Raw genomic sequence first — 18,990 nt, 5'->3', positions numbered from 1 at the left:
CGATGTAGTTTCATTTAATTTGTCTAAAACTGAGGTCGAATATATGCATGCTCACCATGTCAAACAATATAAGTAGTATCTCATATCAAACAAAATTCATGAAAAATGGCCGACTTTGTCCCCTTAAAGATAACGTTTAAATTCCAACTCTAAAACAATACAAAGGAGGAATTCAACGTAAGAGGAATACAACGGACCACAGTCCCTCCACCGTGGGTGGAGGGACTGTGAATGGACATTGCGAGAGGAATACACGGGACATTAGAGTACGACCAACGGGTAACCCGAGACATTCAGACAATGGAAGAAGCGTATCTTGGACGATGGCACCTGTCAAGCTTGTCTACCGAGAAAGAAAGCCTATATAGTACCAACGAACGTTAACTCTGAACGTCTCGTGTAGTCGATACTTTGAAGATTCTGAGTACCTCTCAGCAAGGTCAAGACGAGTTCATGTGATAAATCACCAACAAACGAGTAGTAATAATCAATTATATCGCTCATGGTCAAAATACAACATTCAAAGTGGAAATTCTAACGACACAGAGCGAAAAAGACGCTTCTCATTTGACCTTTTTTGACAAGAACTTGTTTCTGTTAGGTATGGTGCTACTACGGTGCATGGTGGGTTATGCTGAATATAAGGGTGACTTTCGTATTTCGTGAGTATGATATGTTTTGTATCGGCAAAGTATGAATAATACATTTCACTCTTTCTTTAAGGGGTCACATTGCTGCAAGGGATAGCGGCTTTTTCAGATCGATTGTTGAACGTATACGTGCTGAATGTTTTGTTGCCAACCTCGTCGGCGATAACCCAGTGGCAATGTCTATAGTATCTGCAGTACTGAATAAAGGCTTGATGTTTATCTACGATTTGTTCTCCGTCATAAAATGAACTCAGGTTCGTGCACGGGTAATGTCCGCAGTATATTGTACATTTTGAGAATTATGTACACAAGCCCGAACCTAGAGAACAGAACAGATTGTACTAACAACAGAATGCATAGATTGCAGTCGCTAATTGGCGCTGGCAGGCTGTTCCAAGTCTCCTGGCGCGTCCTCTAGTGCGTACCTCAAAATTTAGAGTCTCAGCGGCCTCTCGCTCAAACTTTCCGTGAGGACACTTGAAACTTTTCCCTTTGCAAGAATAAAATCAGGGGTCACAATGAGAGAATTGAATTCTCACAAAAATGGTCGATGAAAACTTTATTTACCCAATAAGCTTCAAAATGTGCCCTCAGAAGAGTAGATAATAAGAGTATTGTAAAATCTTGAGAGTCTGAATATCTGTGCCGGTGGCGCAAAGTATATCTTAAACATGGGTCTTGCGATGGATGTCGGACCTGTATGTAAAGAATTAGTACCCAACTGTAATATAATGGGCTAATAGGTTTCATATACTGCTGGTATGCAATTATCTAATTTTAGATGTAAATCCTGAAATAGGTGACCTTAAAAAGAATGTTAGAGGTCACTCCTGCTGTCTCTTCGTTCACTTTTGTCAGGCAGTGATTTCATTGCACGGGGCGCGCGAGGCGTGGATACCTGTTCGTGATTGATTTGGCTGTTGCTGCAGTTTTCCAGTCGCGGGGTTCTTAATTCGGTTATTCGAACTGTTAAAGTCACCCACTTAGAACAATAAATTGGAGGCATCGAGCTTTAGTTGGTGATACGTTGGGCTCATACAGAAGCAAAAAAACTTTTAGAAGCGATTCTTCGCTTAGTGCAATGCAATGGACCCACTGTGGCCGTGGTAGAGGCGTATAGTCAGAATACATCTCGATTGTTCACTCGACCTCATTAAACCAGGTATGAAGGCAACGGGTCGCAGTATGTGGAAGAGTTTAAGGGAGGTTTGCCACACACTCACACTGAACGCATCTTCCGTCGTCACCGAACAAAAGTGCTTGTTGACTTAGGTCAGTAACACGTAGCTTGAATCAGTCCCCGACATTTCTCCCGTTTCTTTCTTTGCCATTCATCGCCTGTCAAACCATTTTCATTCAATAGTAATTTAGCGCAAACACCGAGGCGTCGTCTGTGCCTTATTCAACACCCGGTATGAATACACCAGTCCCGTCTCCTTAAAGGTATGACGCACAGCTGAACAAGCTTTTTGCGGCACGTTCTCAAGTCGGGGATGTTAGTGAAACACGGTGCGTCGATGGAAGAAAATTCTTCAAAGGTGAAAAGTACCTCTGACATTGTCGACGTTGGTGTTTCAAGTGAGAAATAGCCACCAACAATGTTATATTTTATCACATGAAGTGCGCAAAGACAAGCGTATTTTTAAAGTGAAAGGACAATGGCGAAGTAGATATACGGGGAAGGGGCGAGTACTCAAATAAAGCGTGCCGAGAAAGGTATTTTCTATAAGCGCGTGATAGTAAATTCAGGCAGAGTTCCAGATGCGCGATCTCGTTCCTCGTTTGTAAAATTATACCGATATGTAGTTTTCTACCATATTTAATAATCAGAAACAACAGAGTACAGTAAGCAGCAAAACATATTTATACGGAGAGAATAGAACTAATACATATGCTATCCGCGAATTATAAATCGACACCATCTGTAGAAATTGCTGTCTATGACAGTGAAGAGAGAGAGAGAGAGAAAGAGAGAGAGAGAGAGAGAGAGAGAGAGAGAGAGAGAGAGAGAGAGAGAGAGAGAGAGAGAGAGAGAGAGAGAGAGAATGAATAAATATGATACTGGAAATCCTACCTCAAGGAACTGTACGGGATCGCCAGCGACTACACTAGACTTCACACGTGCGGCTGTACATTGCTGAACTACAACTCTTGCCCGTGAACCTAGTTTGCTAGAATGCGTCGTCGGATCCCTTTCCATTTTCAAAACAATATTGCCACCGTTGTTGATTCCACCTTTCGCAAATTGGGTATCTGGACAAGTTAGCGACAGGGCAGGTCCGTTTATATACGCCGCGCTTCTGGAAGGCAAGGAAAGATCGGGTCATGTGTGTTCTATGGTCTTCGGTACTTCTGTAAAAGTGCGCAACAGAAGGCTATCGAGGGTGGGCACGGCCGGCCCTCTCTTAGTGACAAGCTGTTCACATATGAATGGGATCGGCTTCCATATCCTTTTAAGGACTCTTGCCTTAACCCGGATGAACAAACTTCCGTGGTTGTGACGGGTTGCGATCCCTAAAGGGGGCGACAGGTAGGTTACTTGAAAGTGTCAGGGTTGTCTTCGTTTGGTCATTTTTTGATGGTCGTCATGACGTCCAAATTGCTCTTTGTCTCCTAATCTTTCAATCTGTATACTGTCGAAAACGTCATAACATTGAAGGTTAAACACTTCCAAGCCATGGTCATATATTTGATAACAGAGTTTATTTAGTGTTGGAAGGCAGATGTTTACTATATTTTGGAAGGAAGACTAGATGTAGTGAAACTATTTTCCGGACAAAAAATTATCAATATTTTATCAAAAGTTAAATCTGTTTTATTGGTTCTTAGTCTGAAGTGCACGGCTTCTTTGATAAAATGAATAGTGCGAATATTTCGTCAACAGTGAGTAACGTCGTCTCAATCAATGGAGTGTTTTGAAGCCTGACAAAGAGAAAGCAAAAATTAGCTTGACGTCTGTTGCTATATCATGGTTGAAACACTGACGTAGCTCGTTATCATAAAATGCATATCTACTATCTCCTAAATTATCAAGGCCCCCCGCCCTCCGGTTTCAGTTGAAGTCAGGCAAGCTGGAAAATCGGTTTGGCAGTTAAGATTCGCCCAACACCCTATCCCCTTATATCAACTTTTTGTGGGGTATTATTTTAGTAGGAGTGTACACGATCTTCGTTATGACTGTCTGTCAGCAATATTGTATTTTTTTTAATTTTCGAGATGGTTTCATGTGAAAACTTCTCGAGAACAGCTTTCTGACATGCTGTCATTTTAGATTAAAGGTTCCTGTAAGATGATCTTATTCACATTATTTGAGATCATTGTCATAATCTTCCAAATTGGCCAAAGAAAATTAATATTTCGTACTCGCGATACACGATAAATCCAGGGCAATTCCTCTCGATTTGGACTCTAACAATACTGGCGCCACAAAATACCAGCACGGTACCGACAACATGGTCTAACTCGTTTACACATTTAAAATTTCCCCAGGGTAAAGTATCCCTCATGGAGATACTCTGCTATAAGTAACCCCTGTGTTCTATTGTATATCAACCACTTGTAATATTGAGCTGTTGTTATCATTTTAAATTACTCCATGGCGTGGGTTTGTCAAAAAAAGAATTGTAGCATGCCACATACGGGCAAGTGATGATTTGTACTTTTGTATCTCCCATTGTCGGTGAAATCAAAGTAATGCATGTCATCTTATTGTATTCTTTATGGCGTCGGTATACGACATAGCCAAGATGCTGTAAGCTTATAAATGGACTAACTAACCTATAGGTAGAAACATTCACTCGGGGACTATCTCAGGCAGAGACATCGGCTCACGTAGCCATACTCACGCAGACAGAACCACGGTCAATCCTTTGTGGAGTGAGCGAGACAAGACTGAGTAGGACCGACTCACGCAGCGGAACATTCACAGGCAGAGTCACAGACTGATGTATCAGTGGTTGGGCCGTGAGGCGTAGCCATAGTTCCATGTTCAATAAAGTAGTTCAAGTTCGACATCATCATTCGTCGTCAGTTCCAGTTTCTTTTTATATGGTATGACACCATGATGGTATTAGGCTCCGTTCACAATAACGGTGGGGAGCTGGAAGATCGCTGTTGAAATCTTATTTTTTCAGATCCCCCCTCTATACCCTCAAAATGTTTCAAGTTCCCCAAATTATCATATTGACGCATATTTATTACGGATGCAAACATGTATTGGACAGTTCTGCTCGCAGATGTTCGACACTACCTGTTATTAGCAGTTTGTAGAGCCATATTCCCGAGGCAAGTTCTGAATTTTATTCATTTTTAAACGCATCAGTGAACTTTTAGATTTATCAGTCTAGGCCGACTTGAGTTCATCCAACTCTGTCAGGGTCAATGTCACCTGCTGAAGAGCTCACAAAATGACAATCATGAGAGAGTATACAAATTGTGAATTCCTGGTTTAATTTTGCCAAATTGTGAAAAATTGAGCAAAGTGACCTACCAAAAAATATTTTTTTTTCAAAAGTACAAGACATATGACCCAGATACTACTTTTAAAAGTTTTACAAAAGTGATAATACTAGAAGGTTAAAATATTCCATCAAGTAAACGTTTTAATCTCTGTAATTTGGGGAACCACAAAACTTTCTAGCCCCCCTTATAGGCAGAGCAAAACTTTCAAGTTCCCCCTCTACTACCCCCAAATTTTCAAATCCCCCTAAATTCCTCCAGCCTTCCCCCACCCTCACCTTTTTTTTGTGTGAACGCTGCCTTAGTAGTTACACGCCCTCGCCATGATTTCGTATGTTTGGCGTTAGATAAAATCCACGTGACATCTTGCGTTCCTCGCAAGGCTAAGCTGGTATAGCGTACACCAACTTGATATTGCTGCGCTTCCGTTCTCGATTGTTTTCATTCAAGTTTTTACTAATAATTAATAAAAGGCGTGGCGCTTACTCATTCTCGTACGATCTTGAACAAACCTTCACAAGCCTTGGCCACATGAGGGACGCTTCGAGGTAAATGTTTACAAGAGACTGCGTCACGATATTGATATTTATTTTGCTTTATTGAATTTAGATAAAACTCCTCAGAGACTGCAGATGCTACTTTCCGTGACATCATGGGAATGTTGAGTGATGTATTATTTTAATAACCATTAAAATCATCACCAAGCTCTGCCCTTTTTAGAGACTGGTCAGTTTCTTCGGGCCCGGGGGGGGGTGGTGGATTATTTTATTTATTATTTTTACCCCTATTCCAACTTTAGAAAACAGGGTGACCCCCGTGCGACAAAGGTAAAGCAAAAGGTGGAGTATAAATTCAACAAATTATATATATATATATATATATATATATATATATATATATATATATAATTTATTTGGTATATTTTAAACATTCAATGAAATTATTGTCATGTCAGTTGTAAGATAGGAATTTCAAAGTGTCAATATTTTGAATGAGCTATGAATGTATTCCACACTTTGTATGCCTAACCAGGTGTCCAGAACTGTTGTTCATAAATAGATGTCAATCATTAATATCAAAGAGAGAAAAGCAGTAAATCAAAAACTTTGATGGGTGTTTAGACTTGCAAGTCATCCAATTACATCTCCTGAGAAGCCATAGAGAGCTATTTTGATAAGTTGTAGCCAAATCTGATATGCGCAGTGTCTGAGAGGACCTTTTCTTTTAACATTGAAACCATGAAAGCACAGATAATAATGACAAAAACTGACTCTTGTGAACTATTACTTTAGTCATGAAAAAAGCACAGTAAAACAGTAAAAGTGTGTCACAAAGAAAAATAGTTGCATGAATGAGAATGAAAAATATTTTGTCATTTTTCTCTTTCTAAAGTATGTCACTGTATCAAATATATTGTGAAATATTAGTGCATGTAATCAAAGTACTCATTAACAAGTTGGAACTATGTCATCAGCGATGAGTTGTTTATCATGCAACTACCATTTTCAATTGCTATTCCGATTTCTATTACAAGCATTGAAATTTTGAAACAAATTAAAATTACCAATGAATTTTGTTGTGCCCTTGAGCAGGCACTTTTACTCCTCATTGCTCCGTTGGGGTTAGTGGGTTATGCATACCTCATCCTGTAATTGGGCTAACGCCTGTTGGATGATGGACTGAATAAATAAATAAATAAACAAATTAAAATTCAGTTGCACAGTTTTCTCAACAAGAAATTCAGGAATGAAGGTTCTACACTTGATTAACTTTCGTTTTTTTCTTGTCTATTATGCTTTATTTCTGTTCTGTCTCTGAATTGTATCAATTTGATACTCAGATGTGATACCTATTGTTTCCTAGTTAGTTTTATTGTATTGTGTTGTATTCGCTTCTTCATAGTTTGTGTTATGTCCTTGGGGATCTGATGTAAATGGCAATATTTTGTTGTAACTCAGAATACCCCCTTGAAATAAATAAATGAATCGAATGAATAAATGAATAAAAACAAACAAATAATAATAATAATAATAATAATAATAATAATAATAATAATAATAATAATAATAATAATAATTACAATAATAATTATAATTATAATCATCATCATCATCATCATCATCATCATCATCATCCATCATCATCATCTTCTTAAATATTAATTACAAAATGTAGATTCAGAAAGGATTAAAGTTAAACACTTTCTACGTACTATAAGGCAGACTTCACTGCAAGATTTTACTGCCGCCGTTTAAGACCTTAAAACGGTGCCAATCAACAACTTGGTGTCTGCTTCAGTCACTGAAAGCATTGCGATAAATAAAATAAGGCAATAAGAAGAACAGAAGTACTGTGTTTTGAGGATATATTTGTATTTTTTAGGTAGAAAGCTTCTTATCTGTAACTGCATGTCTAATTTGTTGAACTTTGATTTACACATTCCATGGATCCAAGAGATGATGTCACTCAGATTCGTTCAAATAACTACTAAGCACCCTAGCGGCTGTCTCACGATTTTCTCAAAAATTATGCGTGTATTTTAATATCAGGCTCTTTCGAAAAGGACCAGAAAGTCATAGTGTAGTGGAGCGGAAAAACCCTAACCAGTTTGTAGGGTTGAAATATAGAAAGATCATCATGTTTGTAACATTGGATATTGTTGACGCCTTAGGTGCCTTGTCCGGATTGTGTCTGCACCTGTTCTTATAACAAATGATTGTAGTCGCCAGCTGCAGGGAAAGCAATTAATTATTGTAATTCTTTCCTATTCCTATCAAAATGTTTCGCATGAAGATAGGGTTTAGTCTCAATAATACTTTACTACATGAGGATACATGTTCATTCCTACAATATATTATTGAAATGTTTATAAATGTCCAACGTTGTTACCTGTTGTGTTGTGATTGCAGAAGGTGATCAGGCCTTCCACTGTTAGTAACAGCAAGATACATCTTTCCGGCAACTATGCTAAGACGCGGGTTATTGACATCACGATTACTAGAAGGTCAGTTTAGATTCTTCCGGAAAGAGCGAGTATTCCCTTTGATTTGCATTACAGATTTCTCAAAGCTTCAAGGGTTTTATCTGAGGGAGTTTATCGATTGCATCAGTATCATCGCCGTACACCTGCCGAAAGTACAAGACAGCATTTCGCTTATTTGCCTAGTTCTATCAAACGGCGGGACAATTGGCCATCGTGACGCCAATGAAAATTCCTTACGAAAATTAAAGCACGAGATATAATTAAAAGGAAGGTAACAGAACTTTGCTAAATATGATAACAGATGGAGCAAGATCAAAAATCCAACGATAAAGAGGTCACTTGCGGTCGATATAATTTCAAATTAGCTCAATTCTTACCTTTCTTCTACAAATGGTGCTAGACCATTAGCTCGAGTCCGTTATAGAAGCAGTTTGTTATTTACTAGACAGGAAAAGCCTTTGCCTTATTTATTTATTGATTTATTTGGTGGGAGACTAAATAGAGCCGTTGGATTTACAACTTGGCATTGAGAAGGCCGTTTTGGTGTTCACCTCGCTGGCTAGACGAGATAGAACTTACGCGAGGTTATAAATGGAAAAAGACAAGGTTCTATTTGAATATGTCGTATCATGCACGGTCGGCAAAACAAGTTCATGTAAAAGTGTGGTTATTTAAAGCACGTGGTGTCGGGCAGTCGTAGGTGATATTTTCGGTTGCGACCAAAAATCTCTAGCGGATTGTTCTACGTCAAAATAACCTGTTGTGAGGGCTGTCCTTGATCCACTTTCAACAGATTAAACAGCATGAGATAACAATGAAGTGTCTACGCAAATAAATGACGTCGTTCGCGATCCAGGGTATGGGAGTGGTAATGAATAATGAATGGAAATCAATGTTGACATCGTGTTGAGGCCGGTATCAGCTTAGATAAGAACCCATTTTGCAGGAAATCCTAATACAAACAGTTTTATTTGAATACAGATATATATTATAAGCTAACATAACAGACGATATTTCAAAAAGATACGGTAGTTTTTTACAGTCAGAATTCATTGTGTACAATACCGAGCTGTCCAAGGCCAAACGAGTGCGAACATCCTCGAAATCACTCGTACACGGGCCATCATAGGCAGTAAATAGTGTCTTGACACAAACCAAACGGCCACCACATTAAAAAACAAAAAAACAAAACAAAAAGAACCCAAACAAACAAAAACAAACAAAAACAAACTGCTGTAAATACTACACTGGCTTTTTGGCCTAAGTACACGTACAAATGCATTGTGTCTCATGCGTATTTTCACAAAAATGGTCTCATAAAAATATGAAAAAAAAATGGTAACTAAATTGCACCAGTATGCATTCACCGGTTTTGCGGTTTGTATCGATTGATAGGATTTTGTTGCATTGTATATATCTTGGGTGATCCGGTGTACACAGCAAATGTTTGATAATTAGCACCTTCTGCGCTTTACCTTGTGATTGAGAGCAGTTTGAAATGGTCAACGTCAACAGTATGTTATCGACGTCACTGACCGGATACAGAAGCGAATTTTTCATCAATAACTCATTGAAACTGTAAAGTAGACAGTATTTGGCTCACAACCCCATGTCAAAAGTATTCACTAAAGATAATATGGTGGCACAAAGCTATATTTATGTGCGTGGAAACGATTTTTGCTGGTTTTCTGGAGCAGTTGCTTGCGTTGTTTCCATGTGTCAGTCATTCAAATTAATGAACCCACTGAAGTTAAGCTGCCTTTTGTACTCAAGGAATGGCTTTTCCGTCATTTTGTCTCGTACAAGTGAATTCAAGTTAAATAACTCCCATAAAGCCTACGTCCACTTTTTCTGAGTTCAATTTTGACAATAAGATAAGGTACTAAGGTATGAAACTATATTTGAATATCTTGTCGACATTGAAGTGTAAAATTTTACCAAGTCATTGTAAATGATGCAGTGTTTTATTTTATATAATTTTATGTAATCGAATTGAAGTCAAAATAATGCAGCACTTAGAATATGTGAATGGTAAGTATAGGTATATATATATGTCATAGCACCTTGTTTTTACGCCAAGGTTAAATGAAATTAGTAGTGGTATATCTGAGTATTGGCTCCAGCCCGACGGAAATGAACGCAAAATGGCTGCCAACTGCCATATCAGATCATATCACTAAAACCAATTGATGTGCATCTATACTTCCTGATATTTTCCCTTGTGCCAAAATTTGTTGAAATTGGTCCTAGAATTAATGAGTAATGGCTCTTGACAGACAAAAATAAAATGACTGTCAAATGGCCAGATATAATAGGCTCGTATCACGAAACAAACTGACGAGCATCTGTATGTCTTGCAAATGAGTAGGACAAGAATCAAGATCTGAAACATCACGACACTGACATTTTGTATAGAGATCTTAAGTGGTGCATAAAACCGACAACTTGTAAGTTAGTTTCAGTTGCTAAAACTATACATTCTCCGAGGTGCGTGCTGACAAATGACGGATATCTAGTTGGTATATAAGGCTTACTTAGGTTACAAATTCATAAAATATGCAAATGACCAAATTATGATATGTCATGCTTATCAAATTTTAAGTATAAGTTAATCTAGGTATAACCAGTGTACCACAGAATTTTGATCAAATTCAGTGTGTTAACTTTTGATATATGGCCAAATTAAAAAATAATTGCAACATACCCATCCGTTTTCCAAAAAATCATAAGCAAAAGTTGTAATATACGGTTAGAGTATAGGACAAACACAGCACAGCACATCAGTAAGTACCGGTACACATAACACATTCAAAGCCGTTAAAGAAAGATATATAGACCAAGAAGTGCTGTCAGGTGTTTCGAAAGGGTAAGTGCATCACCATATACCAATCTGTAAGTCCAAATAGGAAGTACCTTGTCACAATTTACAAACTGATGTTATTGATGCCATCACATCAGTGATCATTCGTCTGAAAGAAACATCATATCTGTTAACAGGTGCATGATACTGGCCTAACAAAACAGTTTGAATGTAGAGACAGGCCTCTGTCTTGTGTAACCTCGATATACAGTTTGCAGGAGAGGTAGCCATGTCTCTCTGCCAATTATCCATTGAGATACGTGTTCTTGCATAATGAAATTTCTGACATGAGTATACTGTATGGACTGATGAGAATGGAATATTGCTGTTTAGATGCGGGAAATTGATGATAGTGAAGTTGAAATCATCTCTCTTGTCGTAAAGTCTTGTCTTGTCTTTAAACTCCCATTCAGGAGGATAAATCAAAAGAATACAGACTCTGAATCTGGAATTATGCAGAGAAATAATATCATATGTGTGGCTGAACGTACAGTAGAAAGCTTTAGCTTAAGAATACCTTATACCTTATAGACATTTGTTCAGATTTTTATTTTTTTTCTCAGTTGTAGAAGTTCAAACCCCCGATAAAGTATATATTTTCTGAAAGCCCTGATATTGGGAAATCCGACCGTGCACAGTACACAGTCATTATTTGCATAATAGTCATGTGACAAGCATTTTGCTACCTTACAAAAATCGGTTTTTCCTCTCTTTAGCGAACACGCTATAAGATTTCCGGTTTAAATTTAAGCATTGACAAACCTTGATAATATTCTTTAAATCCTTGTAGCAAAAATAGCAAAAATTGTCCAAAATAAATTTTTTCATGCTTTACCACAATCTGAACAAACTGCTTTAAAAATACAAATATGAAAATTTTACAACAAACATCTGAATGACGTCACATGTTAGATAACGTAAGCTTATACCGAGTTCTGAAGCACTCCGACTAGCAGTTTCAGAGTAATGAGTTTTTGCCCAAAAAGTGGGAAAAATTGCCCCAAAAATTCAAATATGAAAATTTGAAGACTCTCAACTAAGGTCACTCCTAGGAATATCCATATCAAGTGTCAAAGCAATCAGACATCCAGTTTCAGAGAATATGATGTTTTGACTAAAAAAAAACTCGAATAATTCCCCCTAAACTCAGATATGAATATTTTACCACAGTTTGATCAAATCTAACTTAAGTCACTTTATGGAACCCTCATACTAAGTTTCAACGTAATCTGGTCTGTGGTTACAGAACATTAGCAATTTGCAGGATTTTGCTTTCTTTACCTCTTTACCTCTGACTGTTATATACAGAAATTGAGTAAAACATGGAGGAACGAGTTACCTACGTAACAATATTGACTGCAAAATACTTTCCGCCTTAGTCTTCGAGTGATGAATGCAAAGTTGCTGAAGGTCGAAAGGACTTTGACTCGCAACAATATAGCATGTTTCATTTACTTTGGAAACATTGGATAACCTTTTAACATTAAGCCAAAACGTTGCAAAGATGTATTCAAAGGTGAGGATTTCACCCGAATTAAAGCCCCATTACCGGTATTTGTTGCTGCCTCTTAATGTTGTTTACCATTATTTTCTGTTCTCTTTGTGAAAAGCACTTTTTTTTGTTCCAGTCCAAAAATCATGCTAATGAGTCTAGTATTCTACTTTTGTTAACATGGGCTGTTTTTTGTAAGGGCACTTTTACCATTGACAAATAATTTACCATCGATTACATTGCACCCTGTGCGTACTGCGTTTGCAAGGCTACCAATGCTTTCATGTTTCGACATTGCAGGGAGAGACAAAGATAATGTACTTCTGTGAAAAAAATATTATGAAAATATTCTCCCTTTCATAGAGCCACGCAGGTAAAAAACATTGCTACCTCCTTAACAGACCCAAGTAAGAGCGGTCGATACATTGACAAACTCCTAAAACTCGTCGACGAATGAGTGAATTTAATGTCACTAAGGATAAGATATGCAATTAAAGTTCTGTCTGCAAAGGTAGCGAGCATGAGGCATGTTGAGTAAGACAAGACAATCATCACATGATGTAAATGTTGAGCTCGCACAACGTTATTATGATCGTTGTATCTCTAATAAAACATCTCATAAATGACTTAAGCAGAATCCTTTAGTTCAAATCCCACGTATTGTTTTATTTGCATTTGTATACTCTTGTCACGAAGGGGCTCTCTCGGTGGTGTAACCTTTAATCTGTACTCGTAACTGTCGGTGAGAAAAACACGTATTTTCAGGGGGACCTTTCGCCCATGGCGGCACTCTGTCGCTGTAGAGCGATCAAAGTTATTTACGAGAAAAAAACTTGGTTTTAGCTAATTGTCGTGGTACAGGGCTTTGTTCCTTGAACTAAAATGGGTCCACCTGACGGTTATCTGAAGCCGGTCTCCTCTTGCGTAGTAACAGTTGAAGCTTTATTAGACAGCTGAATGAAAGGAGAGAATAATGTCTCTATTCGTCCACATTGAATCTTTGCTATTATTTTTCGCTGTTTACATGACCTAGAGCATGGACGTAAGAAAAGTTGCTTAGAGCTGAGAATACTCCTGCCATTAGTTCGCCACATGCAAATAAGGCCAAACCGCATACGAGATGCCACGGCGCCCATCTCAGCTTTGTACTCGGTAGTGTCTTCAGTGAGGTGTGGACAGTGGCCGCGGACCTTACAAACGGTTCTTCAGAGAATGTTTTCCTTTGCTTTTCAATTACCCTACCACTTCTAAACCCTTCGCTTTGACCGAAAGTCACAGAAATTGCCATGTCTAAATACTAGTGAGGAAACGTGCTTTTAGGTGATTGGAGTTTCAAGGCTTTATAGCTTTATCAAGTGTCCATTATCTAACAATCTCCTCTCACTGTGTTGCTATGCCTCTTCGGCCACTAATTGGCCATTGGACTTCTTTAATGTCAGGTTTAGACCCATGAAGGAGATCGGAGTACCAGATAAGCGAGCTCAAACTGTGCCAAAGGTCAACAAGCCACCGGTAAAACACTTCATCGATACAAATAGAGCATGAAGGTCCTTCGCAATAGTATTATTGGAAACATGAATTATGTGCTGGGTCAGTCTGTAATTGGAATATTGAATGATGTGCTGTGGTGACTCGGGGAGGTGGCTTCCAAGGTCAATTTGAGGATTATTGAATAGAGATTGTCAAATAACGCACTTGTCACAGGGGGATAGCCACATAGGTCAATATCGAACCGACCTTGTCTTGTACCCTCGGCCGTGCGACATGTAAAGCCTGGGCCATTCCAATTTTAGAGGCAGTAGATCTGATTTACATTTGGGTCAGTAGATTCAAGTAGATTTGCACTTTTGTTTATACATTCAGATTTGCATTTGGGCTAATGGATTCAACATTAACGCGTCACAGTTACATGCGAAGGTCGTTTCGATACTTGACCTGTACATCGACCTGCCCCAATGCGGTAGACATTTTGGGAATCATTTCTCAAGAAGCAGCAGTGAAGAAATCGTGAGATTCCAGTGCAGTTGGGTACTTTTGCAAGTATACAATAATGACAAATAGTATATTTTTCACAACAATGGTCGTACTTATAAATTTATTAGTAAAAATAAATAAGCGTCTATACTACAAATGCATGGATTTGGCATAAATACTGATCGTCATTCACGACTCGAGTGCAGTAGAGTATTTTTTAATATACAATAGTGACAGATCTGCTAATTTTTTTATCTACAGTAATCATAAATCATAAGATTATTTATTTTGTTACTCTTACTATGACTAATAACGTCATATTGCACCTTGATCTTTCCTATAGTTTAAACGAATTTTAACTATTTTCGCCTAGAGAATCGGCATATTTCGGTCGAAACTCGTGAAACGAAGAAGGTATGACCACACTAAAAACAAACTAGTGCACAGTCATGTAAATGACATCGACGGATTTTACAATGTAATAATTTGGCAAAAAAGTATTTCAGAACATTACGTTATAAGCCCATCCAGTTTAGCCTAAGACACTAGATTAATAAAAACCCGACGAGTTATACATTCTTACTCTGTGTTTATGTGTAACAGCCAGTATTAGAGATTCATACATCGCCAACTGTATGTAAAACAATATTGTGACTGCTATTTCTGTTCATACATTTTCTGATGAATGTCATCAAATTTTTGCATTCCTTCTCTCAGAGTTGGTACGGTAATTTCCTCGAAATACGACTTAATCATCCCCAACCACTTATTTGTGCCCCATGCCGATCTATTTAGTTTGCCCGTACCCTTTAACAGAGAATGTTCTGACGCAAAGCAAAATAACCGACCACGACCGAGTCGAACAAAGTATGAGGTCATTATTTTCGTTCCACATTACTACCAACCTGGATTGAGAGCTCAGCTGGTGGACATATAAAATATATAAAATATCGATATAAAATATCGACATATAAAATATTACTGCGTAGCTCACATTTCCTAGCAGAATGAGTCTAAAAACACGCGAAAAATGACTCTGAATATAGTAGACCTGTGTTAAGGAATAGGCGATACGCTCAAAGTGGTACCCTCGAAGCCGCTAGTTTCGCAAAGCATCATGGGTATAGAACGCTTGTCCGCGGAACTGTAAAGGAAAGTTCTTTAAATCCACAAATTGGCAATTAACTTTGATGTTCATACCTTTATGGTTTTCATGGTGGGTAAATCCTTGTGTGATCAACATTTGTAACAAATCTCATCCAATTGTGCGCAGCCGTTAGTGTATGTCTGTTTTTTCTAAAATCATAAAATATGCAAATGAGCATGCAATATGCAAGCCACACCCACCAAAAACTGATCAGTTCTTGCCATTCTCAAACAGAATCTGTGTACCAGATTTGATTCTGATCTGGTGAGTCGTTTTTGAGATATCGGGCGCACAGACGGACAGACACATAGATAGCCAGACATCGCTGCGACAAAAGCTCACGTGTGTGAACACTTGAGCTAAAAAGCGGGGATTTGGCCAAGCGGTTTTGACTATGGCGTCTTCGTTTCGTAACTGAGTACCATATGTTGTGAGTTCGAACCCGATCGAAAATTTACTGTCTTGCTATAAGCTTTAATATCGAGGGCTTAGGCCAGTAACTTTTTGTCAGTGTTGCTGTTTGTGATAAAGATCCACAGTGGAGTTAGGGACTGGTCAGTTTCTTCGGCCGGGGGGTGGATTATTTTTTGCCGACGTCAAAAAGTGGCTGACCCCCCTATTCCAAATTTTGAAAACAGGGTGACCCCCCTATTCCAAATTTCGAAAACAAGGTGACCCCTCCCCCGGCGTGCGACATAGGTAAAGCAAAAGGTGGACAAAAAATTATATATATATATATATATATATATATATATATATATATATATATATATATATATATATATATATATATATATATATATATATATGTATTATATTTTACATTTTACATTTTACATATATTTATATTTTAAATAGTCATTCTATGTTTTAATGAAATTGTTGACATGTCAGTTGTAAGATAGGAATTTCAAAGTGTCAATCTTAAAGTTTGAATACAGTACATTTTGAATGAGCGTTATTTTGAATGAGCTTTGAATGTATTTCACACTTTCTCTGCTTAACCTGATGTCCTGAACTGTTGTACAGAAATGGATGTCAATCATTAATATCAAAGAGGAAAAAGCAGTGAATCAAAAACTTTGATGGGTGTAAAGACTTGCCAACCATCCAATTAAATCTCCTGAGGAGCCATAGAGAGCTTTTTTAGCCAAATCTGATGTGTACAGTGTCTGAGAAGACCTTTTCTTGTAACATTGAACCCATAAAAGCACAGCTAATAATGACAAAAACTGCCTTTTTAACTGTTATTTTGTTCATAAATAGGCATCTTTCTACAGAAAACCTGTGACACAAAGGAAAATAATTGCATCAATGAGAAGGAAAGATATCTTGTCATTTGTCTATCTCTAAAATAAGTCACTGTATCAAATATATATTGTGAAATATTTGTGCATGTTGCTTTCTCATACTAAATTCTCATAGAGAGAACAGAAAAGTATCAGAAATTTGTCATCCTTTTCATATGAAATGCAGATTTCATAATGGTACACTTTCACTTAGCAAACATCAAGATATCTCTGATTTATTAAAGTATGGCGCCCGAAGGGCGCTCCGAAAAATATGAAACATCCTGATATCTCTGATATATATGCCTTGTATATTAAAGTCATGCACCTGAACGGCATGCTGAAAAATGTCTGATATATATTAAAGTAATGAGCTTGAAGAGCACGCTGAAAAATATTGAACATACAGATATCTCTGATGTATGTATGCTTGATATGTTAAAGTTGGGCGTGCTGAAAAATATGACTGATTATTAAAGTTACGCGCCCAAGGGCGCGCCGAAAAATACAACTGAATAATGAAATTTGTGGCTGACACTAGCATTCCAGGCAATGATGAGCCTGTGTCAAAATCCAAAAACACACTGACCCCCCCTATTGGGCATTTCAAAAACAAGGTGACCCCCCATCACCAAAGTCAAAAACAGGTGAACCCCCCCCCCCCATGAATCCACCGCCCCCCCTCCCAGGCTGAAGAAACTGACCAGTCCCTTAATAATCAACAACTCTGTGCCAGCCTCAGCTTGAAAGCGTTACAGTCTCAGGTCGGTACCTCAAACTTATTGACCATCAAGTGTGATCATAACAATAACAAAGGATTTGGTCTACTTTCAACTGTCTCTTTGATTGGCAGGCTTAAGCGCATGTGCATGCCATAGATGCGAACATATACGAACAAATGTTTTCACAGTCGCGCTTTGAAAATCAAAACACTGCTGGCAGAAATACGTGGAAGATAATATTGATGATGCCATTGGTCGACATCTGAACAAGATGTGCGCTGTCTTTTTTCGACACTAAATACAAGGAATGCGACTTGCTTGAATTATGCATCACCACGACTTTTGACCGAGATCTATTAGAATAAATACAGCCTAAAAATATACTATTATACATCTACCATCGTACACACACATACGTACATACATATATACATACATACATACATACATACATACATACATACATACATACATACATACATACATACATACATACATACATACATACAGACAGACAGACAGACAGACAGACAGACAGACAGACAGACAGACAGAAAGACTGACAGACAGACGTGATATGCGTGATTCACCATACAAATCGATCCACCAACCAAACCTTACATCCATCCATTAGTACAGGCGCCTAAACGCAAAAATATACTATTCAAACCTAATCGAACTATCTCCGAGAGTCATGATGATTCAACGTTGTTCACAATTCCATAAAGTCATGCCATGATATGTGATGTAAAATCGAATGCCCTGATCAGATGATTTACAATATCCAATGAGATATCTGCACCAGTTCGAGCTGGTAAATTCTCTTACGTTTGGCTTTTCATCAATAGGGGATTCTTTCTCCACAATACTGGAAGGACGGTAGAAGCCAAAACTCACCGTTTTCGACCTTTTTGCTTGATTTTATGGCAAATTAAATCCTTCCTCTTCGAAACACCACAATAACATTAGCTCTTCGCGAATTCATGTCAATATGATCTTTTAGAATGGATCGCGCAATACGTTCATGTCGCCAACATGAAAGCAGAACGCAGTAATCTCTTTTCATATTCATATAGGCACACCAGCTGTACAACATCAAAATAAACAAGAATCGGCGTTATGGCATGTTTTGATCTTTTTGGAAAAACACTGTCATATTTTGGGGCAATAAAAATACATTTTCACACATTCTGTCGGTAAATACCTGACACAGCTTGCGTCATGTTCTGCATATATTTAATCTTGCACGATGCAGACAGGGCTTGACAACATTTGGAACCGCATCAAAGTGTTTCTACTAGTCTGAAAATGGATTTCCCCATTAATACGGTGATATCTAAAGGACACGTCGTGAAAAGGGAAGTGGTTCCCATGGATGCAGTCCGGGCTTGCTGGGGTTCGCTACAGTTAAGCAG

The 18,990-nt window shown here is 38.1% G+C and overlaps 1 protein-coding gene across 2 annotated transcripts in view; it reads right to left on the bottom strand.

Annotated features, from left to right (window-relative positions):
* The window catches only part of LOC139150087 (D-aminoacyl-tRNA deacylase 2-like), a 36,314-nt gene extending 17,733 nt beyond the window's left edge, over window positions 1-18,581 (bottom strand). Inside the window, exons 1-2 of one of the 2 annotated variants that reach the window (XM_070722246.1) lie at window positions 18,473-18,581; window positions 2,725-2,950 (exon numbers count right to left, since the gene is read on the bottom strand). In XM_070722246.1, the coding sequence (XP_070578347.1) occupies window positions 2,725-2,850 (126 nt within the window). In that variant the 5' untranslated portion in view covers window positions 2,851-2,950; window positions 18,473-18,581. Of the gene's footprint in view, window positions 1-2,724; window positions 3,295-18,472 lie in introns of those variants that run through there. The other variant, XM_070722245.1, reaches the window with a different exon arrangement.
* Between the last annotated feature and the right edge of the window lie 409 nt (window positions 18,582-18,990).

The sequence above is a fragment of the Ptychodera flava genome, chromosome 14, assembly GCF_041260155.1.
Source record: "Ptychodera flava strain L36383 chromosome 14, AS_Pfla_20210202, whole genome shotgun sequence".
Lineage (NCBI taxonomy): Eukaryota > Metazoa > Hemichordata > Enteropneusta > Ptychoderidae > Ptychodera > Ptychodera flava.
The sequence above is the reverse complement of the archived record's forward strand: the minus strand, read 5'-3'. Positions and strand labels throughout refer to the sequence as shown.